The 13,628-nt window shown below is 40.3% G+C and overlaps 1 protein-coding gene across 1 annotated transcript in view; it reads right to left on the reverse strand.

Moving 5' to 3' along the window:
• The window catches only part of LOC136715787 (Kv channel-interacting protein 2), a 116,333-nt gene extending 104,050 nt beyond the window's left edge, over positions 1-12,283 (reverse strand). Inside the window, exon 1 of the mRNA XM_066693168.1 lies at positions 12,096-12,283. Coding sequence (XP_066549265.1) covers positions 12,096-12,198 — 103 coding nt within the window. The 5' untranslated portion in view covers positions 12,199-12,283. The remainder of the gene's footprint in view (positions 1-12,095) is intronic.
• Positions 12,284-13,628: the final 1,345 nt, after the last annotated feature.

The following is a 13,628-nucleotide window of genomic DNA, read 5'->3' on the forward strand; positions in this document are numbered from 1 at the left end:
AAGCACGTATCAGGTCAAATCCATCACTAACAGAAAATTGGCTGATAATTGACCATGGCCACTGGTAATTGTTCTGAGCTTAAATTGAGGACACTTCATAAGAACCAAAGTCAGTTATGAAGGTACATTCTCTTCATGGCATCAATGTTATTAGGAACAGTGTTATGTGTGTATTTGTTACAGAATTGATTTCAGACTACTAAAAGCACAATGTAAGTATGTGTTCAACCTGCCAACACACAACATTCCAGTTTCGACATAACATTACACAAATGCTGTATTTATATTGTAAAGACAACCTGTTGCCATTCTCACAACAGTGAGCACAACATGTACTGACATATATGGGAGTCTACAAAATTACTTTGTCCAAATGTAATTTCACAAAAGCTGAGTGTTGTGACAACCTGATCACAGCATTAAATCACCAACTGGGCAGGTACTGGATTTAAATTGGTGTACACCTAGGGTACCCTCAAAAATGTGTCAAAGTAGACCACAGGTGTATTCCCACCTCTCACACAATCCAAAGATGTGTCAAACTCACCACAGCAAAATCCCAATCACAGAGTATTTGAACAGTCCTGAGAATCCAGGGGAATGACAGCAAGAACATAATGAGCCCTGAGTTATATAAGCATACAGAAAATAACCCTCCACACTCTTAACTGTAATGCATTCTTGCATTGAAAAATAACAACAGAAAAAAAAACGAAAATGATTAGAGTAAATTAGATTAAATGTCATGTGACATGTACAAAACAAGGGCTTAAATAATTGTTTGGAGAATATAATTTGTCTTTGCGCTTAAACCGTATTTTTAAAGTATATTTTATTTCGGGCATTTCTGTAAAAAAACGAAAGAAGCCCAATTTTCATTTGTGTCCCTGGGTCCGTGTGTCCCTGCAGATCTGGAAAAGCTCCTCTGGTTTGAAATAAATAAAGGATATTGGCTCAAATGTTCTCTTTGCTAAAGGGGGGATAAATATAACTTGAATACTGCATTGCAATCCCAAGAATCTCCTTTTAAATCTGAAAAGTAAATTAAGTTAAATAAAATTATCTACTTGAGAGCTCTGTGGTTAGTCATTTTTGCTTTAAATTATAGGGTGCTGTTTTGATTTGGAAAAATGGGATCTGAGATCAAAAATAATCTCATGAAGAGAAAAAGTCCTACTAATAATGTAAACTTTTTTTAGGAAATAAATGTTTGTCATGTTTACTAACCAGGAAGGATGCTGCATTCCAAGGCAGAGGATGGTGAGGAAGCGGAGGGGAGGCAGAGGTGGGTGTAGTCTGGACAATGACAAACAGGGCAAAGGAATTAGGCTTTATATAGGCAGGCTGTGTTGCAGTTATATGTTTGGGCTGACTGTGTATTTCTTTTTGCTGCTGCTAATGAAGTGGACTGTGAGATGGCAGGCTATTATACAGTACACAGAGAGCACTCTCACCCTGACCTTGAGATATTAGCCCCCCTTGTACTATTCCAAATTCATCTCTCTTCACAAGTACTATTTAAGCATTACCAATCACATTAAACTGATAGTCAGCGCTGCCTTTGCACTTGTTACACACTAAGATTTGTGAGTCATATTCGGTTATATAATTGCCAGTGTTACAAAATAAATTGCATGTAACACTGTATTGTACTGGTATTTTGGATGAATATTTACTGGTAGCTTAATCAATAACACTTTTTAACAGAGTTCCTTTAATTTAAATTTTCAGAGCAAGACATTCTCCTAGCACAGGTATAAAACAAAACCCCAGTTATCTGAGAAGGGAAGCACTGCCCAAGGGGGAGGGGTTACAGTATACCTAAACAGTTGCAGGGGAGGAGGCAGCGAGCTGATAAGGGAGGCTGTCCCAAGGCATACTCGCTAGGGGGGCCTCGCTGAACAAGTTCTTGAGGCCACATCTGGGCTGCCCAGAAGCGAAGGGTTTACTGTATAACAAAATTGTCACAAGGGAGGAGGCAGCAAGCTGATAAGGGAGCCCAGGGGGCGTCTGCTAGTGGGCCTTGGCAACACAACTCCAGACAGTAGACCCGGGGGCCCCTTGGGACCACACCTGGGCCGCCCAGGAGTGAGGACCGCAGTCACGCTCTTACCAGGAACTGTCTACAATCAGTAAGTACAAAGTGGGGCTACAGAGGTCAACTCTTACACCCTCCACATACAATAGCAAGGCCAGCTGCTCTACTAGCAACTAGGAGCACGGCTGTAGACCTACTTGCACAATATATGGCGCGGGGCAATCAAAGTAACTTGTGCACCCTCCATGCATGAACGTGGCAGTGGACCCATAATCCCACAGTGTGGGATTCAAGAATCGCATAGCCCTGTAGGTTTAACCACACTGTGTGTGGCGGGGTTTCTGGGGACACCTGGTGACTCGGGGTGCGGGGATCGAGGGTAGTAGGCCACCAGCCGAAACAGGACCTAGAACCAAGGCCACACACACGGACAGTGAAGCACAGCAGAGTTTGATCCCAGCAAGCTGAGAGAGCAAGATCTCCTACAGACGCAGCAGCGGGCTGTAGTGCGGGCGCAAGCCATCGGAGGAGCACCTCACGCGAGCGAGATCTCTTACAACAGACTGAGGCTTAGGCCGGGTGGCCAGGCCTCAGATTTACTGCCGCTGCGGACGCTCTTGCTGTGAAGGAAAAGGTCTTTTGCACAAAAAAACCAATACAGCAAGCAGTTCAATAATATATCACTATATTTACACAACTATTTATTTTTAAAACTGTCTCTTTGTGAAACCTAAACTGAAACCAAAAGTGCAGCCGGACCTCCAGTACACTGACAGAACAAATAGCTATAAATATAACTAATGCATATACACAAGACAGACAGGATGTAGCGAAACGGCGGTGAACAACACTATAAGTGAAGCAAGCCAGCTGAAACCGATAATGTCGATTTATGTGATTTTTCGCTGGATGTGTCCCATTGTGATATGTGGTTGTGAAGCAAAAGATATGTGCGAGTCAAAATTTGCCTGAATTCATGGACATTTTGAGCTACGTTTTTTGACTCTGAAATGACTCAGGTATTTCAGGTATTTCATTATCATTTTTTTAATGGAGAAGGCCCATAAAGCCCCTGCCGTGAATTCCACATTCCACTTCACTCTCATATATATAGTGTTTATATTTGTATGCAAAGCTTCAGTGCTGGATTACTCCCAAGTAAATTCCCATGCTCATTAAATTAATCTATAGTATTATCAGATGGCTATGGGTTTCAAACAGCTTGCACATTACATTATCCAAGAATGGCTGTAGATCAATAGAACTGTGTATTCAACAACTTATTTCCAAAAGTTGGTTTCACCTTAGGGGGGAAACTAATTCAATATTAAAATTATACTTTCTGCAAAAATACTGTAGTCCAAAAATCTTTGATAACTTATTGAACCTGCCAAATCTAAAGAAGCTTATATATATTTATCAAAGAGACTACAGCAAGATGAAATGATAGATAAACTATGAAAACCTCACTAAACTATATTACCTGTAAGCACAGTAAGAACTAAAATGCTGATGGCTATACAAAGGCATTTTCAGTATTTACTGGTTCAGTAGAAACTTATTTACATCCAGCTGTATTAGAAAGAAAGAATTTAAGGTACGATATTTACTAAAATTAATGTATTCGAGTACCTTTTATGTAAGTTTTACCTTATGTTAGAGTAAGTTTTTCATGCAAATTAAGGTAAATCAATTTAAATTTGGATGAACAAAAAACACAATTATGATTTAGTTCACTGGTGTCACATCTATGCCCCACACTTCCTCAGTCTGCTACCAAAGATCAATATCCCCTGAGTTCTAATTGCTTCACCCTTCCTCAGCTTCATGTCCTATTCGATGAGCATCTCCACCACCTGCTTCCCTCTTCACTGCATATAAATAAATCCCTCAGTGACTTCCATTCAATGCTCAGGCTTGTCTACTTCACCGTAACATTTCCAAGCGCTCCTTCCCTGTGATCCTTGTTGCCTTTTGAATTGTGTTTCCCCATTACTGACCCTCGCTTCCCTCTCATCGACCATCGCCTCTTGGATTTCCCTCTCAGTGTTCGGCCATTCATTGACCCTTTGCCTGCCTCATTGACCACGACTTATGGATTTCCTTGGACACTTCTGTTTGCCAGCTTCGACCCCTGCCCGTTTCCAGGTTTTGGGGATGTCCGCCATTGGGTTTCTCTTCCCTGTCATTCTACCCATGACAACTGGCATATAAAGCACACCTAGAAATATTTTCAAGACAAGTATCTACATTGGGAAAGACCATGCTCTGGGAATTCCTAAATAAAAGACCCTGGTGATACTGTCTACACTGGTCATAAGAATTGGTCAAGAAGCCATGTTCACAAGTCAGTTATTTATTTCACCACGAGTGATAAAGAGAGTGATCCTGGGGGGGTACAGCTGAGAAGCCATTCATCACCGCATTCCCAAAAAAAGCAAGTGTAAACAAAGTGCTGCTGAGACTATTATTAATGAGGTGTGGAGGCTGACTGCGGGCCCTTGATGGAGCTGGACTGACAAATAGCAGAATGGAGCTGCTGCTTGACATATTACAGCTACGATGAGTGTTTTATTTATTCTGTAGTTACAATCCTGGAATTTGGATTTCAGATAAATGGTAATTAGATCTAGTTACTTATTATTTAATTTTATCTCTCATGGGACCTATTCTTATGTTTGACTCTACAGCAGGGGTGTCCAGCCCTGGTCCTGGAGAGCCCCAATCCACTTAATCTTATAGGTCACCCTAAATCAGCAGTTTCAAAATGCTGGGAACATTTAACATTGAGTTATTAATCAATTAAGCAAGTCAATCAAGGGAATTCTTCCCTCATGAGACTACAGGTATTCAGATAATTGCTCCAATAGTTTCTAAAGGACTGTATTTACCACACCACCTGGAGCAGAAAGTGGATTTGCAGTAATGGGATGAGCCTTTTCTTCTATGTCAGCAGTTGGATAACTTTGAAAGCAAAGGGAGGATATTGCAGAATACATAAGGACTCTGAAATTGTCACCACTTTTCCTTCTTAACTTCTAATTAGAAGTAAGAAGTTGGTGGATTTCTATCACCACAATTTGATTCCTAAATCTAAAGGTGTACTCCACACGCTTGACCAATTGTTTTGCTTTTCCCATAGTTTTCCCAAAGATTCTGGCTCCAGATCTCAGTATCTGTCCAAGCAATTCCAATCCCAAGGCTGCAGAAAGTTATGTGTTAAATGTCAAGAGCTCCTTTGGAAGATAATGGTGTATAAGCACCTCTCATCTAAAGACTTGGTGACAGTACTCAGCTGGTAAGCCAATCAGAAAGCTTGAGCAGGGGCTCAGACACCAGACTGTCATCACAAATCCTCCCTGTGTTATTGATCAGACTAAGCATGATATTATTATGCCTACAAGTACTTACATGAATGTAACAGTTAAGAGTGTATAAATGATTGACAGAGTGGTCAGACCAACCATGTTTTAAAACACTCTGCCTGTTTCTACCATAGCTTTTAAATGATAATGTCTGACTATATATAAATATATAACACTGGCTAAAAATGCCCAGTTCAGTAGTGGCAATATTGGAAACAATCTTAGAAATGTCAATGTCAATACTTTGATAACCTTGTTGAGGGGGAAAAAAAAGTTTTCCAATATAAATGTGCAAGTACCAAAACTAGAATATTTTATTTTCTTCATTACTGGAGGTACCAACTCTGTCGTTATATTAGTTTCACTTCATGGGCATAAGAAAAAAGCACTGTTTAATATAAGAATTGTTATATTGTATTGTGAAATGCACCAACTAATATTTTGGGAGAACAGGCTTAAGGAGATATTGGGGAGAAAAGGTTTGCTAATCCACATCATCCAAATCTAATGAAAGGTGCTGACATGTGACATGAATAACAACACCTTGATCTAGAAGTAGGGAATACAGTTGTGTGGATTAAGGGATGTTAAGGGATTAAATGCAATGGTGTTTCAGCAGTCAGCAGTCAGAACAATTGATCAAATTGCTGTAGTTGTGTTTGATATATCATTGTTTAATATAGTATTGTATATAATCTGTTTAGATCTAAAGGGAGGAATCTCCTTTGACATTTCAACCTCAAGCAGAATTAAGAGATCTCTAATTGAAATTGAACCATACAGCCAAGAATGAGCAAGAAACCCACTTTGCCAAAATACCACACCCCAAGGGCAGGGGAGTTTGTACACTTTTGAAAGTCTAGGGGAATGACATCACTGTTACATACTCTTGTACTCAAAAAGCCCAGCCCTCATTTGACACAGAATGGAAATTGAATCCAAGCAATTCAAATGTTCAAATATAAAAATACACTACACATTCAAGGTCAAGGTTGATCCAAATCTAAACTGGAGAATAAATCATTGACAATTGCATAAAAAACACACACATCGCATTTTAGTCGAAAGGTTAAACAACAATAGATAAACATTCTTTCAAAATCTTAACTTGTCCCACAAACAGAGAAATTAGATGAAATCACATGGAAAAATATCCTGAACTAGCATCTCTGAAGACCAGCTTGTATTATATAGTTAAAGCAGATGTATCTGTTAGAGGAAAATACCATCATTTAAACATCAATACATCATGAACATCATCTGAGTTCTGATGTTGAGCACATGAACCCACACTTACCCTAACCCTAACCGTAACCCTGTTATACATGTGTTGAACATAAGAACTCAGATGAAGTGCATGACATATTCATGTGTTTATCCTGTGGTATGTATATATTAATTAATGAGGAATCACGGTACCTTATTGTAAAGTGTGACTGATTATTTTAATGGCATGTCTAACATACCACATTTAAAAAATATATTTAGCTGTAGTTTTATAAGAATTTCAAAAGAACTGTTCCAAAAGTGGTTTTAATTTGGTCACTGTTTGATTTACTTGACTGTTGAAATCACAGTCTAATCAGAATAACTGCAATCTCAACACACCAAGCAGAACCAAACAAAACAACATTATTACATGGGAAAACTCAAAAAAAAAAGTTTTAAGTGGCTAAAATAAGATGGTGACTTTAATAATATACCTGGACTGGACTACAATGTCCGAGGGTCTCGGGAGACTGGACTGCAGGAATGATTACTTCAGACCCACACACTGAGACACCTATAAACCTCCACAACATTTTCACTGATTTGAATGAGACTATCAATAAAATCACGCATATGCAGACTAAATCAATCCTTTCAAGTACTTAAGAGCTATTCAAGATTTTAGACTTTGTTTAGGATTTTTATCAGATACCACTACCTGTCATTTACGATGGAGACATAGCTGTCCCCTTTAAATGCAAGTCCTGCCAGACATAAGAATTATGGAGCCTTTTCAAACAAGTCACAGACTGTAGCAGAATCAACTTCAAACTTTGATTGTGGTCTGAATTATTGATGGCATAGCTGAGAACTTGGGATGAATGTTCACAGCTTAACAAAAATACAGAAATGTTCCACTCACAGCTAGTCTTTGTCCTGTTCCATGGCCCTGTATTAGAGTATTTGTTTGCAGAGTCCAGAGGTGCCCAGCCACTGGGAGTCTTAAGGTTAAGGAGTCTTTAAGAGATTGTGAATGGTAGTAGATAACAGCTGGAGTCTTAATGAAACACACACTGAACAAAATGTCATTGCCAGTGGCAGCAGGCAGTGGAGAGCACTATGTTGAAGTTGTTACTCCACTGGGGACTCCAGATCTCTACAATCAGCACTTCAGAAATAAGGTGCTGTGGTTAATTATATTTTTTTAAACAATAAAAGTAACCCTAAATGGAAGACATATATTTAGAACTACATTATCAGCATTGCATATCAATTCATAACTAAATCAATTAAATGTTTCTCTTTCTACCACTGAATCAGTTTGTTTTTACATTCCTTGTTACTTTACTTTCCAGGCATAGATGGCAGATGTTCTCAAACATTGCCATGTGGTCTGGGAGGTTCAATGATTTGCCATTTTATTGGAAGGACTGACTAAACTCTTCTTTAGGGGCCTATGAAATCTGCTATATTTATTAATGTATTTGCATTTTCAAATTCCAACTTTTTTTAATCCAAATATTTGTAAACATCCATTGTAAAGTGTACCTTACAAACCAATCTGTAACCAGACAAACAATACACTGTATTTATAATTGCGATATTGCAATTTGATATATATATATAACCCTACCTCAATCCTGTCAGAGAGGACAAACTGTTTTTATTTTGTTTTTTTTGCATTTATAATCTCTGCATGAACTGCATTTTTAGCTCCAAAAAGGACCCTGCACGGTGCAGTTTGGGAGATAACCAGTGCATCTGCAGTGTAAGTTGGTGTATGAGTAGAGCCACACCAGAATTTTAAGGAATTCCTCCCACACTGCCCATGCCACAAATATATGTGCACCTCCTCTGCCTTTAATTTCTGCACAACTTGTGGCCAGCGAAACCTTGGTTCAGTGAACACATTTCTTCCGCTGAGGATGTGCTCTTCATACACCCCTTAGATTCAGAGACTCTGGAGGAACCAGGCCCTACTCCAACTTCTGCAGAAGCACAGGCAACCTTGAGACATCCCTCATATGGAGGCAGGGTCTTCTGCCAAATGCAGAAAGCCCAAGAAGCAGGGCTCTCAGCCTTTTCTCCTGGTACTCTGCACCATCACTGCCATGGTCTCTTTACCACCCATCTCAGTGGAGTGACAAGACCTCTCCTGCCCTAACAGACAGTGCTTGGCTACAGAAAGCCTGCTGGCTCTTTACTTGGCAAATCTAGCAGAGGCTGCAGACCCCAGTCCAGACCCTGCCTCACCTCTGAATGAGGAAGCAGTAGTGGCAGACCTGTTGGTGGGAGTCATGCGCCAAGCTATGAGTGTGCCTGATGCTGATTGAAAGCCCTTCATCAACATGCCGATCCCCCCTGGTTTTACATTTGGGCTGACGGTGAAGGCCATGCTGGACCGCTCTCTGCATGTGAGAGAACATTCTAGGCAGCTAACACAGGTTTACCCACATGCTCCATCTAAAGCCCAAACTCATAGGCAACTGCCCCCAGCCCGGGCCCGACCTCCACCCCAACCCCCAGGTGATCTGCAAAACCGCAAATCCACTCTGTGGCGCCCCACCTCAAGATGCTATAACTCAAGTATGTCATGTTCATAGCCAGGGTGCATGGTAGGCCAGTGACATATGCTCCACCGCCTCCCCTGCTGCCCACTCCTCAACTGGAAAACTCGCATGCTCCAAATTATTTTTGTTGGCTACTCCCTACAATTCCAAGCCCGTGCCCTCACACTTTCAGGGGTGTAATATGGATGCAAGTGAAGAAGCCATTGCAGGGCACGGCACTTCACATAGAGATCTCTGCCCTCCTACTCAAGAGCATTATCCGCAAAGTCCCCCCTCTAGTGCAGCACAATGGATTATATTCCCCTTAGTGCCTAAGAAAGATAGCAGTTTTTGCCTCATCTTGGGTCTGTGACTCCTGAACAGAAGCCTACTAGGATGCACAGGACTGCCTCACTGTCTAAGCCACCTTATGGTGTTATGTTTCAAGATGCTCAACAAGCATGCACCATCACGCAGGCCATCCAAATGCAGACCTCCTCCAACTCAGTGTCTGGCCCCTAAGCCTCACTGTCTAAATCCCCATCCACGCTCAGGGTGTATCTGGTGGCCATTTATGCTTGTCATGTCCAGATTGATGGTGAGTTACCAGTATCCCAATTCTTGGTGCATTTGGATGGATTTTCCAAGACCCCTTTTGAACTTCTTCACTCGGTAGTTAAGCTGGTTTCCTGCAGTTTTATTTGTTATATTTGTTTTATTTGTTATTTGTTATTTATTTGTTATTTGTTATAACAAATTTGTTATTTGTTGTTGATTCTGAAGGGTTGGTACCCTGTGAGTGCCAGTACAGCAGTGACACTAAGAATAATCCTGATGTCAGTACTGCCACTTGATATATCATTGCAGAAACAATAATGACAAAAAGTAGACCTGTAATAAATTGCAATTATTCTTTGTCTTAGAACCAGGTGTGGACCAGGAAACCAATGCAATAGCTTAGTGACCGACATTTTTTTTTATGGTGGCTCTACAAAAGCTTTGTTATAGATTTTCTACCTCTAACCCGCTCACTGCACTCTGTCTCTTTTGTATCTTAAACGTCAGTTAACTTACTAGAGGAAGATGACAAAACAGTTGTCCTGGGAAATGGGGAATAAAAAGGACACAAAATAAAATAAATCCGCTTATATAAGTCTAAAGAAAAAACAAAAACATTCAGATTGTCAGCAAATCCAACTTGTTATAGGCTCCACAGATGGCATGCCACTTTGTTGAAGATAAGGATGAGTCCTTCCAAGCTCACAATTCATTCTGATTCCTGATAAGATGCTATCAGCCCAGTAAGGCAAGATTGTAAATGTAATTAGGTAATCACCTGCCCTGCACTTTATTAATATGAACAGCATACAGGAAAGGGAGGACAGATCCAATACCATCTCCACTGCCAACACATTCACTCAGGCAGGGAACTTGTTGCTCAACCCCCCTCTCTGTGTTTAAGTTGTTTTACAGCCACTATAGAACTCTCACATAGCTTTGCAATGGCTTTCCCTTTCGCATCAATCTGCATTGCAGGACTGTGTATGACATTATACTTTCAATGTAAAGTTATTATAGATACTCACAGGTTAGGTAACCCCCAAAACATATATTCAGTTTTTAAATGTATCTATCATCAGTGCTTAGACAGTTGAGAATCTTTATCTGTACTCCCATTATAGGTATCCTATGCACCAACTGCACCCAACTGCTTCAGTGCCAGACGCCTGGTCAATGAAATAGAACACCTAAATGAGGGATCTTAAACTGCCCAGTTGGAATAGGACTCATGCAAATTTCTAAATGTGTTAAATGTCTTTGGTGAGCTAAACACAAAACAGTTTAGACAAATAGTTCAGTAATTCATAATTAATTCTGGTCCTTGAGTTTCTCAGGGACTTCAATTTTCTTGTTTCAATTCAGCTCTCAGGTCAACTCAGGTTACTGAACTGAAGCCTTAATAGAATGATCTATAACTGTTTAACAGTTATTGGTTAAGCAAGGTGTAGAAGGGGCAGTCTAAGGAATGAAATGTGCTACACAACTATCACAAAAAATTAGCACAGTGCAAAGCTACAGATTTCCCTCCCTGTAAAAGTGGTTAACAGTAAGTATATATATATATATATATATATATATATATATATATATACTTACTGTTAACCACTTTTACAGCTCTGGAAAACAAATAAGAGACCACTTAACATTGGTTTCTGAACTTGGAGTGGTCTAATTTTTTTTCAGAGCAGTATATAAAAGTATCAACAGATTTTATTTGGTTAAGTGAATTTATGTCTCCAATCTCTTTCTTTTTATTATTTTAAAATATATTAGCATCCAATGCAATGCTCTCATTTTGTTCTTCAAAGGTGGGTCTCATTTTCTAATTAACTCAGATGAGTTTATAGGTAAAAAAAATGACAATTTCCTTCAAACAAGTAATAATAATAATAATAATAATAATAATAATCCCTTTTTACAAAGTAATATCCATCAATGTTGTCTTTTGAAAGCATTTCAAAGTAAGTTTCAAGATTTCCAATAAAGGCAGAAGCCAAAGCAAGCCACAGAATGGGATCTCATCATGTGCTATCGATTTTACAGTAAATGCGCATGCGAGACTGAAAGACACAGGGAGAGAGGGAGACAAAGAGGAGATTTCCAATTTCCAGAGTTTAATAGCCAACAGTTGTTTCACTGATCAAAGACTCGCAAATCACACTGCATGGGGCCAGTTCAGAGCACACACTGCAGCTGTAATTAATTCTCCCCCTGTGCCCAGTCACTTCCCTCACCCACCACACCCCCAACAGCTCAAACAGCAGCCTGCAAGTGGAGAGAGAGACAGGGCTGGGGAGAAATAGAGACCCCACACACCCCAGAACCCCCCTCCACACACACACACGCACTCACACCAAACATGAGACTGATTACCTTCTACTCCAACCGGTTCAAAGAGTCCAAACTGCTCCAGCACTTTAATGAAGAGCCCCAAAACCACCAGGACCGCAATCATTTCAAGACCTTCCAGGTTCATGTTGGGTTTTTGTCATTGCTTTGCATATCCCTTGACATGGACTTAAAAATGAAAAATAAGAAAAATATCCAACTTCTGAATGAAAAGAAAAAGAAAACACTCCTCAACTATCTATTTCCCTTCCCCCCCCTCCACGGCTGTTTTCCACCCCCCCTCCCTCTGATGCTTCACCGTCAAGCCTCGCTCGGAGGGCAGTGCCAGTGTGGTGCCATCCCAGGTCCCAGGCTCTGCCACAGTTTGACTGGCACAGTGGGAGGAAAAAAAAGTTATCTAATGGTTGTTTGTGCAGAGTGGATGTCTGTGTCCTACTGCTTGGGCTACTGCTAAAGTCCACTCTGAGAAACTGGAGAAGTCAATTGCCTGTTTAGTCTGTACCTTCTTAGGCTGTGATTGCTGTGTATGTGTGTGTGAGGGAGGGAGGGAAGCAGTAATACAAGGAGAGAGGGGGGGGAGAGCGAGAGAGAGAGAGAGAGAGAGAAAGAAAGAGTTAGAGAGAGGTATGCCCTCCCATTCCAATGACACTACCTTCATTGATTTGCCTAATGTTGTTTCCTAGGTAACTGGCGTTAGAAATTTTGTCTCACGGACAGTTATGACTTAAACCAGCACTGTTTATTTTATTTACATTTTCTTCTCTTCTTTTTTATGTTCTCTATCTTTCCCCCCCAAATGTACACAGAAATAATATGCTGCCTTGTTTTTACTATTCAGTCTGAGCTTGTTATTCACTTCACAATGGCTAAAAATGCTCAAAGGATTTGAATAAATAATAATTTTGTTCCACCAAAAACTTACAGTCTCTTAGTTAGGTATCTGCATACTGTCAGAGATCGCTCAAAAGCTGCACCAACTGCAAAGTGTATTGAAATGCTAAAGTGTATAAGGCATATTCTCTTTCACTGCAGTGAACTTCTAGTGCTCTGCCTACAAGACATCTCTATCATCATTGGATATGTTAGTCTGCTTCCCTACTCATTCCTCCACGGAGCTTTACAACTACTAGAGGAAGTGAAGCCACAACATATATTTTGCAAAGGCTAATCTTCTCTGCAGCTGTGCAAAATCAGTTTCAAAAATAAAAAATAAATGGGAAAGGCTCAAACCATTTATCATACAAGCATTCAGATGCTAGTTTAACCCAGAGCTGAGTGCATAGTGGGTGGGTGTTGCAGACTGTAAAGATCTGTTTAATTCATAGACAGTCATCACCACCTGCCTGCCACAGCTTGACTACACACAACTGTCATAGATTAGTTTCTGTGCAAGAGAGCAAGAGAGGAGAGAGAGAGAGAGAGAGAGAGAGAGAGAGAGAGAGAGAGAGAGAGAGAGGGTTGTCTTTTATTTACTATGCGAGCATGTCCGAATGAGCGATTTCACAGTGTTACTGTGGAAAACACAACTAAGAAGAGAGGAAAAGAGACTGGGTAGCT

The sequence above is a fragment of the Amia ocellicauda genome, chromosome 20 (assembly GCF_036373705.1).
Source record: "Amia ocellicauda isolate fAmiCal2 chromosome 20, fAmiCal2.hap1, whole genome shotgun sequence".
NCBI classification, from domain to species: Eukaryota; Metazoa; Chordata; class Actinopteri; order Amiiformes; family Amiidae; genus Amia; species Amia ocellicauda.